This window comes from Rosa rugosa, chromosome 2 (genome assembly GCF_958449725.1).
Source record: "Rosa rugosa chromosome 2, drRosRugo1.1, whole genome shotgun sequence".
In the NCBI taxonomy this organism is placed as follows: Eukaryota; Viridiplantae; Streptophyta; class Magnoliopsida; order Rosales; family Rosaceae; genus Rosa; species Rosa rugosa.
This window is the reverse complement of record NC_084821.1, coordinates 36,109,227-36,129,095: the sequence shown is the minus strand read 5'-3', so window position 1 is coordinate 36,129,095 and position 19,869 is coordinate 36,109,227. Positions and strand designations below refer to the sequence as shown.

The window sequence follows — 19,869 nt, the reverse complement described above, 5'->3', positions numbered from 1 at the left end:
TATCTATTATTGATACTATAGATTTCTAAAAAAAACCATTGTCTGTTGTTTTGCTGGACAATGGCTTTCTCGTTCTTTTAGTCCTTAAAGTATTATAGTTAGATGACTCATACAACAGTTTTTGTTAGGCATTTTATGATGATCAATTATTGGACAATAGTTTTTAGCTGGAATAGAATGGTCCGAGAGACATTCAAAAGACCTACATTTTGCATATATGGGATCCAAATGACAACCCAAAACACATTTATTTATGTAAAGATTCGATACATTCATCCATATATCCAACAAAGTCATTCTATCCCAACATTAACCCCCACGATACTAGCTTGTCCATAAATGTGATGCACATTAACCTTGCCTAAACCTCACAAATATGTGAAAACAATGCACCGGCAGCTTTAAGTACATCTTTTTGTTTACCCTCAGTAAGAACCTGCATATAATAATGTAGAGATGAGTGAATACATTATATATTAGTATTATATATCTTAAAAAGCTGTAAAGAGATTGTAGAAATATTAGAGATAAAGGCGTTCAATTAATCAAATGCAAATTAGAGTTCTTACAAGAATTTACTCCGTTCTACCTGCTAAGATAGTCCTATTTACAACATCAACTAGCAAAGCATAAGTTTATGGAATTTAAATCTTCTTATGTACACTTTTAAATCTTCTTACTACTTTATAGTTCATTGTTTCTATATAGAGCACAGTATTTAACCGGACCAATCATACAAATGTGAAATGCCACAGACCAACAATGGTAGAACAGAACATACCAACAAATGTAAACCTACAGCTATTAAACACGTACATTTACAAATAGATAAACTGACCAGCCAAAAAGAGAGCATTTTAAGAAGCAAAAATTTCAAAGTCAATATTTAGGAAGGTCAAGATCAGTAGGCAATCATAGTACCTGATCACATAAAATAACTGTGCCAGGACCAAAACCCTCGTTTTTGAACTCATGGCCTCTGTAGACGTCAAAATCAATCGTATATGTTAGTGTAAACGCAAGAAATCTAAGCAAATCATGATAAAATCCTTAGCGATCAACCCATATCAGAAACAATCAAAACTTGGTAATCCAACTATACTAAGCAATAGAAAACAAATCAAAAAATGAAATCTGAACCCAAAAACAACACAAGATAACGACAGACATAAACCCAGAACAAGAACAATCATATAGAAATGACACCCAACAAAGAGCACACAAGCAATCATAAGATTAGCCCAAATTTAGAGGTTAACAAACTATAAAGCATAAATCTTTAATACCCAGAAAGCGATTTCTGTTTGGAACCGAATCCGATCAAGAACCCAGAACAGCAACAGGTCGAGAATTCAAGAATCAATAATGGGTATTGAGAAGAATAGGAGACCAAAGCATCTGAAACAAGAACTAGCTTTTTCTCCTCTGTCGGCACATTAAAAGTAAATTTAGGTAGGCAAGCACCAAATTGAGGTGATAATATAAGAGAGAAACTAACAACAAACACAGAAATTACAAAAATAACCAAGCCTTCAAAAATAACTATGAAATTATCATGCTGAGGCTTACAGTGAGACGTTGGAGTTTGCTAGTTCGACGAACCAACGAGTGTGAAAGATAAGTATATGAGTAATATTCTGTAAAGAATTTTTCAACGGTTTCACTGCAGCTGCACGAACCAATACTGTGAACTGATTAGGCTGAGGTTTGGATGAATAGAAGTGAGCAATTCTTCTTGATGAGATATAACTGTACTCCTGCATAGTAATTAAGTTGAATACTGTTGATTCTATTGTTCTAAATGAACCACCAAAATCTGATGAAACAAAGCCATAGAAAAGAAACAAAATCTAACTTACATTGTAAAGAAGATAGCAGACGACTGCACTGAAAATATATGCTGCACAAAAATGAACCCATAACCTCTGCACAAAAATGAACCCATAACCTTTGAAACCAAAATTAACAGTCAGGGTCTCCTCATAATAGGTTTTACCATATGCCTACCATAAATATGATAAACATAAATGAACTTGGAAATATCTGGCCACAACTCCATTAAGAGGAACACGCTGAAGTAAAGATTAAACTAATCTGCAAGCAGGTAATTCAATATCCTCCGAGTCTATGAATGTTCAGACACAATAGGTAAGTGAAAACTCTAAGTCAGGTGCCAAACACGGAGGAATAGATCCTATTTATATTAGCTATCATAATCTGCCAAGGGGAATTAGAATATTCACCACAGACCTAAACCCAAATCTCAACCTAAGATCAAGCTGCCCTCACCTCTCATTAATCAACCAACTCTAACTTAACCGAAGGACACACCGACTTATACGGCTTATAAATGCCATAAATTTGATAGAATTGAAAGCAATAGAATGGAAACTGGGAAACAACGTGTGGAAATATGATAGATGTTATAAATGACCCTCAACCCAGTGTAGCTAATGCAACTATCAAAAACTACAACACCTAGTGTTTAACATTACAATTTCATCTCAGTATTTCCCACAATTTTCAACCACCCTCCCATAAGAACCACATACATACCAGTTTGAGCCATCATCCACATTCGAAATACTAAACGAGTCCAAAGACTTGTTGGGCAAATCCGAAAAATCCACCTCCAGCTGGGTCCCCAGAAAATTTATTGGCAGAAGAACAAAAACCCCAATAATCCCACCAAACCCAAACACCTTCAAACTGCACAAACAAAAAAACCCAACTTCAAAAATCAAACTCAAATCCAATATACCCTTTAACACTACAGTCCATCCATCACTAACCTGAAGATGAAAATGCGCATAAACACCACGGCATCCAAACTGGTGACAGACAAGAGCTGATCTTCAGACAAGAACTGGTGACACAAAAACAAATATAGTATCATTATTCGAATTTTTATTCATCATCTATAATACAGTGACAAATGTAGACCAATAAACTCTTAATTAAAGACAGACAAACTCTATTAAATTGGAATGTCAGCATAGATAGGTTTTCATCAAGTCTGCTGTTCTTCAATCCTAATATAACTACGATCTTAAAGATATGAGGAAATGACCCTGAAGCTCTTTATGAGTTTCGCTTGTCGATGCGCAGCTCTGGCAACTCTGATATGTAATTCTGCTCTAAAGTTTTATACTTTGATTTTGGCATCTGAAACCCCATTTTGACCAGTGATAAAATAGACTCAGTTGCTAAGCATGTCTGCAAGCTATAGTGACACATGAAGTTCCAGTGATCCAGAATTCTTTATCCCAGAATTTAACACAACATGAAATCATTGAAATGCTTATATGTCATATTTTTATCAATATCCACCTAACTGGAGGAATACAATTTACTTTCAATGAAAACTAACAAAGTTAGATACATGATCACATATTTTTAATGTGAAGAAAGTGGAGAAGTAATAGAGAATATATTTTTACTAATCAAAGGGGCAAAATAGTTTGGAGAGAAAACTCACCAGTTGAAATTCACAGATTTAGTTTGAGGGCAAAGTCCAGAAAATGATCCTAAACTCAAAACTAAAACCAAAATTGCAGAAATAGCTTCCTTTCAAATTTTATCTTTTTCAATACTAAATGTTTAAAGTTCAAACAATTTTGACATCTTCTTTCATGTTACCAAAGATATACCCAAATTAAACACACAACTCTTCGAAAACCCAGCAACCTCTTCGAAGACAAACCCAAACCTTCCTCCAAAAGTCGACCAAAATCTTCAATCTCTCCTCTTCTTTTTCTTACCCCACTATGCACATAAAGAGAAACCACAAAAGTTCCTTCAATTTGATAAAGCCAAATAAACCCTTTTTAAAAACTGTTACTACTACTTAGGGATCCATAAACTCCCAATCAATCTCAACTGTAAACAATTAAGCCCAACCAAATGCTAGAACTAAATGGTCCGTAATAAATATGCAAAATCTGGAAAAAAAAAAAAAAAAAGGGTGGGGTGGGGTGGGGTGGGGGTAAGATAGCTCTTCTGCTTCAGATGGAATCAACTTCATCAATAGGCTAAAAAGGCTAATTACACCTACTGTTATAAAACAGAACTGTAAATGTGAATGATACGGCAACCAAAATTTCATTCTTTCTTTAATATATCAAATGGGTTTATCAAAAGCTAAGCATATAACTAAAAAATATGCAAAATTTGAATGACAGCAACCAAAGTTTCAATCTTTCTTCTAAAGTTTATCAAAAGCTTCAGACTTTAATCACACAAATGGCTATTCAGCAATACCCAGAGAGTAAAATCAAACAAAGTTGAGTACCTAAAGTTCAGAGGGAGCAGGGTGAATGAGTCGGAGCAGATCGAGCTTGGGCAACCCAAAAAAAAAACACATCCAACACTTCGCACTTCAAGCCTATTTGCCTGAAATCTCTTAACAACCTACTGGGACATGATATCGAACAGGATTTCAGGATTCACACTAATTTTTCTTCTTTTTTCTCATGGTTTCCCCATCATCCATACAATCCCTGACGAACTCCGGCGGGTTCCAGACCATGAAGCTGTTGTTGATGGAGGTTAAGTTTGAGAGGATCTGCCTTCAAACTGCTTAGTAGAGACGGTTCGTGGTCTGAGAGCGGGCTGAGGGCGGGACTGAGAGTGGGACTGAGGGAGGGCTGAGGGCGGGGCTGATCGAGAGAGACGGGTTCGTGGTCTGAGAGCGGGCTGAGGGCTGGGCTGAGAGCGGGACTGAGGGATGAGAGTGAGAGAGAGTGATTTTCAGCTGGAGGCGGACTGGGTGTTTTGCTCGATGGAATGGAGAGGGAACGAGTTGAAAGAGTATAAGTGTTAAAAGTATAAGTCAAACCCTAACTAAAGTCAGCTATTCATTGTATCCAAAAAAAAAAATCTAAAACTCAGACGACATCAAATAAAGTGCATTGTCTGAAACTCATGTAACAACAGACAAATTAAAAACCATTGTCTGAACCACTTAAATCAAACAACATCTTTCAGTAGCCATTGACTTGCAAGATATCAGACAACAGACACCTAATAACAGTTGTGTGACTGAAAATAATCAGACAACAGCAAAAATCAACCATTGTATAAATGAACCTTGGACAACATCACATAATAACTGTTGTCTGAATTAATTCATTCAGACAACATCAAAAAAATAAACCATTGTCTGAAATGCTATTGCACAAGAGCCAAGAAAAAACTGTTGTCTAATTCGAAAACTCAGACGACACAATATTTCTTGCTGTCGTCTGATTAAATCAGACGACAGTTAAAATGTTTGCTGTCGTCTGATATGTGTTGTCTGATTCCGAAATTGGTGTAGTGATACCTATTAATACGCTATAAATAGATGGGTAATATCAAATTTATTGATTTTTAATTTCGATTTTTTGGATCGCACAAAATTCTTATATCTCCACTAATGTGGTATAACTAGTTAGTTGTAAAAAAAAGTATACCTTCCATGAGCAACAATGTATAAGAAATAGACTTTATCAAAATCGACCGTAGGATGTTATCATGATAAGAAGAAATGGTTATGGTTAAAATTTCAGCTATTTTCGTCGTCGTTTGCGTCTCGATCTAGTAGGTCAACGCTAAACCTTAAATATCACATAACACTAATATGGTCATAACCGCTCACTCGTAACTTATTTTTTCGATCTGTCAGCTCTCACGCTCTCGTGGGTAGGAGCTATATCAATAATGTAAAAATTTCAGGAATTTTATCTCATCAAGAGTCGGCTCCCCTTAGGGAAGTAAAAGCTTTTAAAGGGTTGACTGGTTTATTTCATGTCGAAATGGCGGCGGATGGGGTTAATTTTTTTACATAATACCTATTGATACGCTATAAATAGACGGGTAATTTAAAATTTATCAATTTCCAATTTCGATTTTTAAGATCGCACAAAATCCTTATATATGGTTTATTAGTTGTATCAAATACCATACCTTCCATGAGGAACAATGTTGATGAAATAGACTTTATTAAAATCGACCGTAAGATGTTATCATGATAAGAAGATATAGTTATGGTCAAAATTTCAACTATTTTCGTCGTCGTTTGGGTCTTGATCTAGTAGGTCAACCCTAAACCTTAAATACCACATAAAACTAATATGCTCATAACCGCTCACTCACAACTTATTTTTTCGATCTGTCAGCTCTCACGCTCTTGTTGGTTGGAGTTATATCAACCAATGTGAAAATTTCAGGAATTTTATCTCCTTAAGGGTCGGCTCCCCTTAGGGAAGTAAAAACTTTTAAAGGGTTGACCGGTTTATTTCATGTCGATATGACGGCGGATGTGAGCCCCGGAAAAATGTATCGAGCTTAGTGGAGATCGTACGAGAAAATTTAACGATCTGGATAAATGTCAAAGTGTTCGAGAATATTTTCAGAAATTTTCATAAAGTGAAATCCTCGATTTAAGGATTGAATAATAAAGTACACGACACGACAAGTTCGTGAAAATTTTCAGGGAATTTTTAGGATACCCGAGCTATTTATCGTGATTTTCCGAAGTTATGAGATTTTAGAAAATAATAGAAAATCAGCAGTGCGATCGTGGCCTTCAATTCCACCACCGCTGCATCCTAGCCATTGAAATAGATTGAACCCCAAGTTCAAAAAATACCCTTGATCAGATCAAGGATCGAGATCACGTCCAGAGGCTTCGAGGTCGAAACCGAGAGCCAGCGACCCGATCCCCAAACCCGACCAGCGCTCCACCGTCAGGCCGCCTCCGGCCGGCGCACGAGCACCATCCTCTTCGTCTCGCTGTCGCCTACGTTAATGTGGCCTCGGATCATACATGCAGCGACTGTGAACGGAGAATCGACGATCCAAAGCTTGAAGAACCTCCGGCGACTCCGGCCAGCGTTTGGGGTGCGTGTGGTTTGAAAATCACTCCTCTCTCATCATGCTCTACACGTTGGTGTACTTAGTTTTTGAATTAGATTAAGTTGTGATGATTTTCATTTGTGGGTTACTCTCGGCTCCGGCACGGTTCTCCGACATCGGTGGTTTTCCGGCACTTGTTGGCTGGGTTTCTGGTTCGACTGCATCTATAGGCGAGGACTGACCTTGATTGAAGTTAAAAGTTTGGAAATTTCGAGTTGGTGACTGTCAGATCGTACTTCATCACTAGTTGAGCTTCGTCGAGTTTCCGGAAAACGTTAGAGGATCAAAATAAGGTTAGTTGAGTTACTCTCGGCAATTTGGTGAATTGTGATTGTTGTTATAGTTTCTGTCAATTTCTTGTTGGGTGTTTTGGGTTTGTATGTATGAAGATGGAAAATAATAAATGTTGGAGTTGTTGCTGGGTTTCGGTAGCAAAGGAAAAGGAAAAAGGTTTTCTGTTTCTGTAACAGGTTAGCATTTTCAACCATCAGATTTCAGATTTGATATCCAGCGGTCCATATTATTATGCTAACCATATTATTATGGTTAGCATTTCAGATTGAGGGTCTCTCTCTCTCAATCTTCTTCTCTCGTCTTCAACTTGGAACCACTGGGCTGCCCGCCTGCGCCTACTTTCAGTTCACTTGCTTACTCTCACCCTAACCCCCTAAACCCTAAACCCACCCATCTCTTCTTTTCACTCATCTATCTGCACAAAGTTACAGACTCTCCATTTCAGGTTTGTGTGAGAATTGTATTTGATGCTGTTTGTTTGTTCGGAACTGTTATCACCTATGTGATGCCTCTTCCCTATGCTCTCTGATACATGCAATTATCTGAATGATGTTGAAGATGCTGTTGATGCTTATGCATATGGTTATCAAATTGATTTGGTTTGTATGGAGCAGGAGGGTGGTGAAGTTTATAGAGTGAGGTTAATGATGACTGTAGGCAGATGAGTGGGAGTGGGTGTCTCAGGTCCTTGATGCTGCTCACTGTAAACCAATGCCACAACCCTATGTTCTTCCATCGCTACCGGCTTCATTTCAGAACCAAACCCAAACCCACCTCAGTTATCAATCTTCGCAAGGTGAACACTCCTTCTTTTGATTTGTTCTGGGTCTTCTAGTTTTGTTTTATTTAATCTTTTGAATTTCTGCAGCACTTTCGTGGGAGTGTAGTCAGTTTGAGCTTGGAGGCGGAATATAGTAATGCAGCCAATGCTCGTGTTTCGGATGATTATCTAGTTCATCAAAATGAAGGTGGTCCAAAGGGGATCGATTTGTTGCATTCTATGGAAGCACGTTGCATTCGTGCCAATTCTCAGACATATATTTGGCTTTTAAAAGGGTGCTTGAGTTCTGGGTCTTTGTTACATGCTAGGAAACTTCACTCTAGGATTTTGAAGTTGGGGTTTGGTGGAGAATATGAAATAAGTGACCTGTTTGTTGGTGTTTATCTTGCAAATGGTGATTCATGCAGCGCAGTAAAGGTTTTCGATGATCTACCATATAGAAGTTTATTCTCATGGAATAACATAATTCATGGGTTTCTTGCAAAGAAGTTGACGGGTCAAGTATTGGGTTTCTTTTCCCGAATGGTAGCAGAAAATGTGCGTCCTGATGAGACCACGTTTGCAGGAGTTTTAAGGGCGTGTGGTGGTGGTAACGCCAGTATCCAATATGTGGAACAGATTCATGCTAGGATTATCCGCCATTGTTTTGGTACTAGTTTACTTGTATGTAATCCCTTGATCGATTTGTATGCTAAGAACGGCTCTGTGGATTCTGCTAAAAAAGTCTTTGATAAGTTGAATTTTAGGGATAGTGTTTCCTGGGTGGCTATAATTTCTGGCTTATCTCGTAATGGACGAGAAGAAGAAGCTGTTCTCCTATTCATCCGGATGCATACTTCAGGAATTTTCCCAACTCCTTATGTTTTCTCAAGCGTGATTAGTGCCTGTGCAAAAATAGAGTTATTTGAGCTGGGTGAGCAGCTGCAATGCCTTGTTTTCAAGGGAGGCTTTTCTTGTGAAACATACGTATGCAATGCTCTTGTAACATTATATTCCCGTTCAGGGAACTTCATATCTGCTGAACAAGTTTTCAATACAATGTGGCAAAGGGATGGAGTATCATATAACTCATTGATATCTGGGCTAGCTCAGTGTGGATTTAGTGATAGAGCTCTGGAATTGTTCAAGAAAATGCAGAGTGACTGTATGGAACCTGACTGTGTAACAATTGCTAGTCTTTTGAGTGCCTGTGCATCAGTTGGTTATCTGTATAAGGGGAAACAACTCCACTCATATGCAATTAAAGCAGGAATGTCATCAGATATAATCCTCGAAGGGTCTCTGCTTGATCTTTATGTGAAATGCTCAGATTTGCAAACCGCCTATGAATTTTTCCTTACAACAGAGACAGAGAATGTTGTCCTGTGGAATGTGATGCTAGTTGCTTATGGGCAGCAAGATGACCTGATCGAATCGTTTCATATTTTTAAACAAATGCATGTTGAGGGTATGATTCCTAATCAATATACCTATCCGAGTATTTTGAGAACCTGTACTTCTGTTGGAGCTCTCAATTTAGGAGAACAGGTTCATACCCAAGCCATAAAAACTGGCTTTCAGTTTAATGCATATGTCTGTAGCGTGCTCATTGATATGTATGCTAAGCATGGAAAACTGGATACTGCCCTTGGAATACTCAGAAGACTCACTGAAGATGATGTTGTTTCGTGGACAGCTATGATTGCAGGGTACGCACAGCATGATTTGTTTGCTGAAGCTCTTTTACTTTTTGAAGAAATGCAAAACCGAGGGATTCGATCTGACAACATAGGATTTTCAAGTGCAATTAGTTCATGTGCGGGTATTCAAGCACTCAATCAAGGTAGACAGATTCATGCTCAGTCATGCATATCTGGTTATTCGAATGATCTTTCCGTTGGCAATGCACTCGTTACCCTTTATGCTAGATGTGGTAGAATATGGGAAGCCTACCAAGCATTTGAGAAAATTGATGTGAAAGATAATATATCATGGAATGGACTGATATCAGGATTTGGACAGAGTGGGTACTGTGAGGAAGCACTGCAGGTATTTTCTCAGATGCATCGAGCTGGAGTAGAAGCTAATTTATTCACATTTGGCTCTGCAGTCAGCGCTGCTGCTAATTTAGCAAATATAAAACAAGGAGAGCAGATTCATGCCATGGTGATAAAAACTGGGAACAATTCAGAAGCTGAGGTTTCCAATGCTTTAATCACATTATACTCAAAGTGTGGTAGTGTTGATGATGCGAAGAGAGAGTTTATTGAAATGCCTGAAAAAAATGAGATTTCTTGGAATGCCATGATCACTGGCTATTCTCAGCATGGGCATGGTATTGAAGCACTACATCTATTTGAGCAGATGAAACAACTTGGTGTGGTGCCAAGCCATGTCACATTTGTGGGAGTACTTTCAGCTTGTAGCCATGTAGGCTTGGTAAGTGAGGGGCTTGCATACTTTGAATCCATGAGCAAAGAGCATGGACTAGTGCCTAAGCCTGAGCATTATGCTTGTGTTGTTGATCTTCTTAGTCGAGCTGGTTCTTTGAGCCAGGCAAGAAAATTCATAACTGAGATGCCAATAAAACCAGATTCAATGATTTGGAGGACTCTCTTAAGTGCTTGTATAGCTAAAAAGAACACAGAAATTGGGGAGGTTGCTGCCCGTCATCTTCTAGAACTGGAACCTGAAGACTCAGCAACTTACGTTCTCTTATCAAACATGTATGCAGTGGCAGGAATGTGGGGTTATAGGGATCAGGCAAGGCAATTAATGAAGGAAAGGGGTGTGAAGAAAGAGCCTGGCCGCAGTTGGATTGAGGTAAAGAATTCGGTTCATGCATTCTATGTTGGTGACCGGCTGCACCCACTTGCCAATAAGATATATGAATTCTTAGGGGATTTGAATGAGCGGGCAGCTGAAATTGGTTATGTTGAGGACCGTAACAACCTCTGGAATGACATGGAACAACAGCATAAAGATCCAACAGTGTACATTCATAGCGAGAAATTGGCAATAGCTTTTGGCCTGATTAGCCTATCTAATACGATTCCCATACGTGTAATTAAGAATCTCCGTGTTTGTAATGATTGCCATAATTGGATCAAGCATACGTCGAAGATCTCAAAAAGAACTATCATAGTACGAGATGCGTATCGTTTTCATCATTTTAAAGATGGAGTTTGCTCTTGTAACGATTACTGGTAAGACTGTTGAAAAGGTTAATACTTAATAGAAAAGAAGTCTTGACACTGGGCATTTGGAATCACTTCATTGTATATGATTGTGGCTCTTATTTGACTTTCCTCTTATAGAAGACCATGGACACTGGTATGAATTCTAACCATCATTCTTTTTTTAAATGCATTTCTGTACAGAAGTCTAGGGACTGTGGTTTGTTAACTAGTGACCGATTCTAATCTATCTTACATAGGAACTGCTTCTTATACATAGGGTTTCCTAATGTGTGTAATGGTTTATGTTGCTCCAAATCATTTTGATCATCTATAAGGATTTGATTCTTATCACATCAAACTACCATGGTAAGACTCAGTTTTTGATATATATAATTTGATTTGATAAGGATTATTCACTTCTATGCTCTTATGAGTTTGGACATAGTGATGATCGAGTATATTTTATTAAACTGTACATACTACTGTGGACTTGGAACTCATCCTGACTGAAGTTTGAAACTTTAATGTTATCCTCTGATCTACTTGTTAGCTTAAACTTTCTGCCAACATGTTCATACTTTGATTGTGTTAATACTCATTTGATTATCATTTCTGTGTGTGTGTGATAGTTATATTGATTCGGGATGTAATCCAGATACTCCGTTCCATTTGTAGATTCCATGCAGATTAGGTGGATGAGGGGAGACCTGGAAGTCCTTATAGGGTCCAAATGGCAAACGTGTAGTGCATCATTTTCAGTCAGGTATGATTACTCGTTTTCTTGAAAATGAGGTGTCAAACCAGTCTTCAAAGTCCTTCTATCATTATTATTCAATTGAGGTACAGTTTTCATGCTCATAATTGAAAGAAATTAAAATGGAAATGGTTCGCAGAGAGTTGTATGATTATCCAATTTTCAGGGATCTTCTCTATTATCCTGTGCTAGTCTGGGGTTCTTGGCTGCAACCTAATGTTTAGGAATGCAAACTATAAAAGAATTGCTCCCCAAGAACACTGGGTGGTCCTTACTTTTGAGAAAATTCGATGGTTAACGCTGTCCTTATATTGGTGCAGATCCGATAGTAACTGTATTGGTCGTAGTATGACTTCGCTCATCTGCTCTAGTACATTGTTTCACTTTGGTTCTAAGTGACATATTCTTTTATAGGGGTGAACTTAGAGTTTGTCAACCTCACCGCGTGATATCATCATTTTATCCTTAAAAAACCAGCATCAATTTTATACCAAAAATCATCATGATCATTATTTTTATGGTAATTTCATAAAAATCTCGTGTTGATGCAGGACATGACTGTTAATACATTTCCACATCCATTAAACAATGAATCAGGACAAGACTGTTGGCAGAAAGTTTCAACGTGGGAATGTAAGAACTAAACTATAATACCGTGTTGCTCTAGTTGATCATGAAGTTTCTCTTTCTGATTCTAAAAGTTTTGTCTCCCTACTTATAATTTGGAACAATTGGTTCTGTATTTACATTCAAAATAGCATGTTAGAATTGGTTCGGTATCATGATGGAAGCAAACAATGAGCCTGACCATTCCTACTGACCCCCTTGTTGTTTTCACCAATCATTTGATCGTACCCAGAGTAATCTATCCTTAAACACCCCACCCTTGTTTTTAATTTATGGTACACTGTTTAGATATTTAGCTTTGCCATGGTTTCAGACTATATTTTGGGGGCATTGCTTGGCATTGCTGCAGTTGACTTGTTACAACTTTGCTTAGACAGTCTCCAGATCTTTGCTGAGTGGCTAGGATCCTAAGATTCTGATTTGATCTCGACAGATAAACCATATGTAGTGCTTCAGAATATACTCGATATAGTGCAGAGAAGATGTGTTAAGTTCATTAATATTGATCTAAAGACGATGTCAGACATTATCAGTAGTCAGAAGGACCGAAACTGAAACAGTATTCCAATTTTAGAGATTTCTCCTAATATGCCATGAGCCCATGACCTAGTGCTTTAGACGTAAAATAAGTCTTTGCCTATAGAACATAACTTGTGGTCTTCACTTCCATGGAAAGCAACTGGTTACTGGTGTCCTTACATTGATTCAGACCAGTTACTGTGCTGATCATGTTTTCTTTCACTTGGCCTCTAAGATCTAAATTTATTTGTATTGTTAAACGGTAAACTGGCATTCTGGATTCACCTTGCTTACTAATTGATAATCCTAATTCATTTCCATCACCATTATCCTCTAGAGCTGGAACTGGAAGACTCAGCAGCCTACTTCTCTTATCAAATATGTACGCAGTGGCAGGAATGTGGGGTTGTAGGGATCAGACAAGGCACAACTAATGAAGGAAACTTGTGTGAAGAAAGAGCCTGGCCGCAGTTGGATTTGAGGTTGAGAATTCAGTTCTTCCATTCTGTGCTGGCGAACAACCACACTCGCTTGCAGGCAAGGTATATCAATTATTCGGGGACGGGCATCTGAGTTTAGTTTTGTACAGGACCATACAACCTTTGGAAGGAAACAGAATAACAGCATAAGGATCCAACAGTTCTATATTCACAGCGAGAAATTGGCAATTGCTTTAGGCTTGCTTAGCTTATTATACGTGTAATTAAGAATCTCCTTTGTAATGATTGCCATAATTGGATCAAGTACATGCCAATTATCTCAAATAGCACTAACCCAATATGGGATGCAATCATTTTCATCATTTCAAAGGTGGTCTAAAGATTACTGGTGAAAAGTTCGTCACAGGAAACAATGTGTTTCATAATCTGATATCCTATAAAAGACGATAACGCAATCTTGTCTGGATGCCAAAATAGATTTTATTTTTATTTCTATTACTATTAGATTTTTGTTGAGAATTTTGGCTTTAGCAGGAAGAATAATTAAAGGGTAGATGTGTCAATTTGAGTAAACCAGCAGAAGATATTCCGAGGGAAATGCTTCATGTTTGCAAAAATATATGTGGTAGCGCTTATTTCCGTGGACTCCTTTTATTACCAGTGAAGGAAACCTTCATACTCAACACTAGAAGAAAAGAAAAGTAAGCATTTGATCATGGCACGGTTAGCTGCACGAGCAAATGTGAAGTCGCTCTTCAATGGTGAGGGAGTCCCATCATCAGGATCCGGGTTGGACCCAAAAGACCCATTGAGCTGCATGTTCACTTTCTCATCATCGATCAAACCCCAAAACCGCAGGCTCAGCTCATTTGACTCCACTAGGCTTTACTCCTCCTCCAACTCTTCTTCCAACAAGACCAAGCGTCTCAAGGCCGAGGTTCGTTTGTTTTTCGGGGATGAGGAGGATGTTAAGGGTGACAACAAGGTTGGTGAGCATGCCCATCATGGTGGTGATGATGATGATGAGTTTGAGAGGGATGAGCTGTCCTGTTTCAGAGGTCTGGTTTTGGATATCTCATACAGGTTGGTGATCAGGACCCACTTGTTCTATTTGGTTTTGACTTGCATGACTACTTTCTTAGAAGCAAAAGATGAGTATTTAATGTGTAGTGGATCTGTTTAGTGAGTCATTGATGAGTTGATCATTCGCATTTGGTTTTTGCGGATTTTTTTTATATCATGGTTTTGGCTGTTGTTGTTAGTAATGTGGTAACTAAATGAGTTTGATTGTGTCTCCAAATCTCCAATGGAGAATGAGTTTGCATGAGTGTAATGTGTTTTCTTTCTTGATTTCTGAATTGGGTATGTTTGATTTTTATGCTTTCAGTTCAAATATGAGAATGAAAATTTTGCATTCTAGTAGTAGATCTCATAGAAAACAATGGGAGTCAACATTTTCACCAAACCAGTTGCACAGCCTTGTGATCAAACAGACTAAATGGTCTTTAAATTATGTGGTTTCGAAAGGAAATGAACTTGATGCATTTACTCTCACATTTTGACTATCGGAGAAGTATTCGACATTCAACTAATGTCTGTGATGCTACATTTTTCTCTATTCCTTCAATTATCTTATCTACATGATAATGCTAATGCTTATCAGTAAACATGAGGTATGTTATATGACACTTACTATCCAGTAATCATTAGGTGGTCTTGTAACCAGTGTCTAGGGTGTAGTTTCATGGAGGACCATACACTTTCTTCTGTACTATTTTATCTACTTGCTTCTTTTCTTTTCCCTTTATAATTTTGTTTGGTCTCTGTGCCAGGCCAATTAATGTGGTCTGCTGGAAACGTGCTATTTGTTTGGAATTCATGGATAAGGTGGGACTTCCATGCGTCACTCAAGTTAGATACTTTGCAAATGCTAGAAGCACCTGGAAAGGATATGTTATGTGCTGATATTATTTGTAATGGCAATTGTAGTAGTAAACATATCGTATTCCTCAAAATTATATTTCCTGCAATGGTCAGAAGCTATAGTTGTATCATGTCTTTTTAAAATACTTGTTTAATTCAATTCTTCTGTTGTACAAGGCGGATGTCCTAGAATACTATGATCAGACTGTTAATTCCCCAAGTGGATCCTTCTACATACCGGCTGTTTTAAGGGTATGTAATCCCATGACCTTTACCATGTTTTTGCTTGAGATTGACAGCTTTATGGATCCTTGCTTGTTAGTAGTTTTTTACTATATCCTGTTTTCTCTGACCAACAGTCTTCACTTTTGTCTTTTCAAGTCCACTTGGACTGATTACATCCACTTTTTGTTCCAGATTCCCCATTTACTGCAAGTTGTAAAGAGAAGAAGAATTAAGTGCAATCTTAGTCGTAAAAATATACTTTGTCGGGACAGTTTCACTTGTCAGTAAGTATATTACCCTTTAGTTAAACATTTTTGTGCTTATTTTGAGTATGTACCCTTCTTGTTATAAGAGAATAGGTTAAGTACTTGCATCTCAAGGGCCAATAAGTAAATGTTGCAGCTTATTGTAGCTCATTAAGTCTCTTGTGGTCATACCAAAGACCTGGGACTGAACCTCACCTTCTCTAGGAGTGGGAGTTCCTATGGAATTGAGAGGTTATTTCAAGTAGCCTTCAGGAAACATGAAAGGCAGAAGAAAACTAATTAAAAGCACTGTAAAATGTAGTTCTGTCTGGCCTTGATTGAAACATTGTGAACTATGATAGAATAACAGGTTGTCAATGATGCTATAGCAAGAGAGATTTGCTATATGATTTGAAATTTTGAATGTTAAAGAGTTCTGAAACTTCTGAAAATAGCTTACAAAAGAACAGTACACAACATCTCATGACAATATAGGTCTTTTTGGTTATGTTCACACTAATGTGGGAGGGCGTTTTTCCTGTTGTTTATTGTGGCGGTTTAGGTTATTTTTTCAGCTACAATGATGCGGAATCCCAAGGCATAGGATTACTATCTGAAGGATAAACATAAGGTATTTAACTGTTTAAACAGCGGACAGCATAGGCAGAGAACCTGGTCTATAAATCCTTCATACTTATAATGAAAATTAGGATGATGCTTGAGGTAATAGGATTGAGGGAATTGCCAAACAATTTTCAATGAAGAAGGATCCATTGAGTTGTAAAGATAATGGATAGATCATTGTTATATATATGGAAGCATTGTTGCCAAAGAGTTTCCCTTGTTGAGGTAGTCAGTTTAACATTATCTATGAACCAATGACCATTTGCAGCTACTGCTTTCTCTCTTTTAGAGTTCTAGAGGAGATATAGATGGGTTAAACAATATTATAATTTATTAATACACATATGAATAGTAAATTGGTTAATGGTGTTCTGACTGTTCATACTTGGACAAATTTATGCAATACGTTTCTGAACTGACCTTAAATGACATCTTCTTTCTACATAATGTAATTCTGTCGCTCAAAGTTGTAAGTGGAACCAAAGGTCAAGCTAGTTTATATCTTGAATGCTAAGGTTCCAACAACGTACGGTCAAGCTATTACGCTGGTTGGTGGCTCATGGGAAGGTGAAACTTGCGATGTACTTGAAAGAAGATGGCATGTCACATGCAAATTGAAGGGAGAGAGTTTCACTCATTGTTTGTGCATTTTGAAGGTGCTTCACTTGGCAGGAATTATTTAGGGAGGCTCCGCTAAGTTGGGGAACTTACCCCAGAAGCAAGTCTTGCTCAACCAACCAGCTCGCTTTAGAAATTTCCTATATAATTGGAACCATCTTTGGATTTATTAAGTATGTACTGTGTGCATGCATCTTTCACAATGCAATCAGTATCAAACAGATTGAAAATCACAAATGGACATCTGCTACTGGTGATACCTAGATAACCTGATCAGGAACTTCAACTGTTGTTAGACAGAAAGTCCATAGCTTAGATTCAGTGATCTGTGAAATAGGCCGTCACCAATAAAGAAACTTCATTAGCCATGAATTCTGATCTGAATAAATGTGTTATTTTCAGTAAGGGTCACAGATTTAGATTTTGATTACTCACTTTGTATGTCTTTTCTGGACAGGTACTGTTCTTCACGTGAAAACTTGACTATTGACCATGTTATACCAATTGCACGAGGTGGAGAATGGAAGTGGGAAAATCTGGTAAGAGTGTAAGACAACCATTTAGATATAGTTGAGGTCTGTATGTGTGGGTGTGAGGAGAGCAAATGAATAGGACAAAAGCATTTTATATCAAACTCTCAACTCTTTGTTTTAGTTGAGGCCATCAAACTCCCTAAGACAGAAGTACTTCTTTCCATCAACTTATATAACGAAGTCCCCATGATCCCTTAGATGGAAAAGGAATCTTGGAGGGATCCTCCTGTCCATCTGCTTTTGTTATGGATGCCCCTTAAGCTCTGAACTAGAGGAGTGTTCTGTTGTTCTTTTCTCTTTCCTTTTGTATTCCTTTCTGCACCCAATTTCTCTGAGAATTCTCATGCTTCCATTTTATTTTTACCATAGGTGGTGAAAATGTGTGATCTTGTTGTGGTCATTGGCTTAAACATTGGATGTACAGTATACTTATTGGAAAGTTGTAAAATTAGTCCAACTTGTTGCTCAACTGCTACTAACATAATTTATGAAGTTGTAATGGCACATTAGAATGTAATGAGGATCCGGAACAAGAATAATAACTTCAATAAGACAGATTCCAACTGAGTATAGTTCAGTTAAAAATTAGAATTCCCACTAAGATTGGTTCCTGAATCAATTTTTTCCACCGTTCAGCTATATTAAGGCCATGTTCTTTATTAGATGTGATAGGGAAAATGACATGAAAGAAAATTAGTGTTGGATAGTGTGTGTAAACCTCCCTTATGTTTCAAACTCCCCTGTTCTGAGAATATCAATTTTCCAAGAGAAGTTTTATTTCACAATATGGGATCTGGAATATGGAAAATTGGGTGCTTCAGAAAACCAAGTCTAATAGTTATTTGGTCCCTACAAAAATAGCGTTCTCTGCAAATACTTGCTTAGTGGTTTTTAATCATGCAGTTTTCTGTTGATGCATATTAGGTTACTGCATGTGCAAAATGCAACTCGAAGAAAGGGCAGAAGACATTGGAGGAAGCATGTATGAAGCTGATGAAAATTCCCAAGGTATATTAATAAGTCTTGATCTCAGAAATAGGGAAGAGTGATATGTTATTCTCTCACTAATCACTATTGACACAATGACATACACTTGATGTTGCAGACTCCAAAAGACTATGACATACTTGCCATACCCCTAACAAGTGCGGCAGTAAAGATGCTGAAAATGAGAAAGGGAACTCCAGAAGAGTGGCTCCAATATCTATCGAAGCCTTCTTCAATGCCATGACATCTATAGATTGTTATCTTCCCTGTACATATGTGCTTGCTCAGTCTTGGTGCTGAAGTCTCCTAAAAGCACTTTAGCATTCCATTGATGGCATCACCTAATGAATAGTAAAGCATTTATGTATAGTAATTGCATGTTTGACTTTGTATTAACAGCCAATATACTTTTCGTGTATGTAACTTGCTACATCTTGTTGATGGAGGAATTAATTGGCAGATATTTGATCCCTGTTTTTTTTTTTTTTGGTCTGAAGTACCTTAGAGGATATGATCTAGTTTGTATTTGGTATTTTTTTTTTTTTTTCAAATTGAAGTGCTAAAGACTCAATTGAAGCTGAATTTGTGGGTATGACTCTGTTTCCTGCAGCTGAAAAGAGGGGAAAATATCATCCGCAAGATGAAGTATACAAAAAGGAAGCCCTTTTTTTTTTTTTTTTTTTTTTCTATACAATTTTGGCCTCTACCCTTATGCCATCAATATTTGTGAGCCTTCTTGTTTCGAAGGATGAATTAGAAGAAAACCATCATCGTTCATTCATGACTGCCGTTGAGAAAATCCAAATGAATTATTGGCGAAAACAGGAGGCAAGGACTAAAATATCGAATATCGAGGAAATATCAATAATCCAAAAAATGGAAAATTTCGATGGAAATATCGAGGAAATTTCAATCTAAGTAAATTTTCAAAAAAAAAATGATGGAAATTTAAAAAGTAACATGGAAATCATTAATGAATTTTTATGAAATGTTTACTATTTCAAAAAACTGTTGGATAAACTTAATTGTAAATACTTAAGATCCCAAAAAATTATACAAAAAATCTATACAAAATGATTTGGCATGTGCCGCATCATCATCTCAATCTTAATACTTTCCAGCTTGGCTTTCTATTAAATTCTTTTAGATCTAAGATAAAATTTTGTATTTCCTTTTAGAAAAGATAAAATTTTGTATTTTATTTTATTTTAATATTTTGTGTATCAAAAAGGGTTTTTTACTTC

The 19,869-nt window shown here is 37.4% G+C and overlaps 3 protein-coding genes across 9 annotated transcripts; 2 read left to right on the top strand and 1 right to left on the bottom strand.

The window, feature by feature from the left end:
- Positions 1-267: 267 nt before the first annotated feature.
- Positions 268-2,896, bottom strand: LOC133730691 (CSC1-like protein HYP1). Its single transcript, XM_062158237.1, has 6 exons — positions 2,793-2,896; positions 2,557-2,709; positions 1,860-1,923; positions 1,570-1,757; positions 922-979; positions 268-436 (listed from the first exon to the last, which is right to left on the bottom strand). Exons 1-6 carry the CDS (start codon positions 2,894-2,896, stop codon positions 362-364), a joined length of 642 nt encoding a protein of 213 aa, XP_062014221.1. The 3' UTR covers positions 268-361.
- A 3,753-nt stretch (positions 2,897-6,649) lies between these two features.
- Positions 6,650-13,934, top strand: LOC133732607 (pentatricopeptide repeat-containing protein At4g13650). 6 transcript variants are annotated; one of them, XR_009857218.1, is made up of 7 exons: positions 6,650-7,190; positions 7,806-7,987; positions 8,060-11,284; positions 11,388-11,496; positions 11,806-11,893; positions 12,436-12,517; positions 13,368-13,934. XR_009857218.1 is itself a non-coding variant. In XM_062160193.1 (3 exons), exons 2-3 carry the CDS (start codon positions 7,853-7,855, stop codon positions 11,159-11,161), a joined length of 3,237 nt encoding a protein of 1,078 aa, XP_062016177.1. In that variant the 5' UTR covers positions 6,650-7,190; positions 7,806-7,852; the 3' UTR covers positions 11,162-11,305. The 6 variants fall into 6 exon arrangements, 1 of the variants encoding a protein (XP_062016177.1); XR_009857219.1 differs by lacking the exon at positions 11,388-11,496 and having other exon boundaries at positions 13,421-13,934; XR_009857215.1 differs by lacking the exon at positions 11,388-11,496.
- Positions 13,935-14,026: 92 nt separating this feature from the next.
- On the top strand, positions 14,027-19,097 carry LOC133732608 (uncharacterized). 2 transcript variants are annotated; one of them, XM_062160195.1, is made up of 7 exons: positions 14,027-14,553; positions 15,303-15,357; positions 15,571-15,645; positions 15,775-15,902; positions 17,563-17,644; positions 18,563-18,646; positions 18,744-19,097. In XM_062160195.1, exons 1-7 carry the CDS (start codon positions 14,186-14,188, stop codon positions 18,867-18,869), a joined length of 918 nt encoding a protein of 305 aa, XP_062016179.1. In that variant the 5' UTR covers positions 14,027-14,185; the 3' UTR covers positions 18,870-19,097. The 2 variants fall into 2 exon arrangements, with proteins under 2 accessions (XP_062016179.1, XP_062016180.1); XM_062160196.1 differs by having other exon boundaries at positions 14,049-14,553; positions 15,811-15,902.
- The last annotated feature ends 772 nt before the right edge of the window (positions 19,098-19,869 follow it).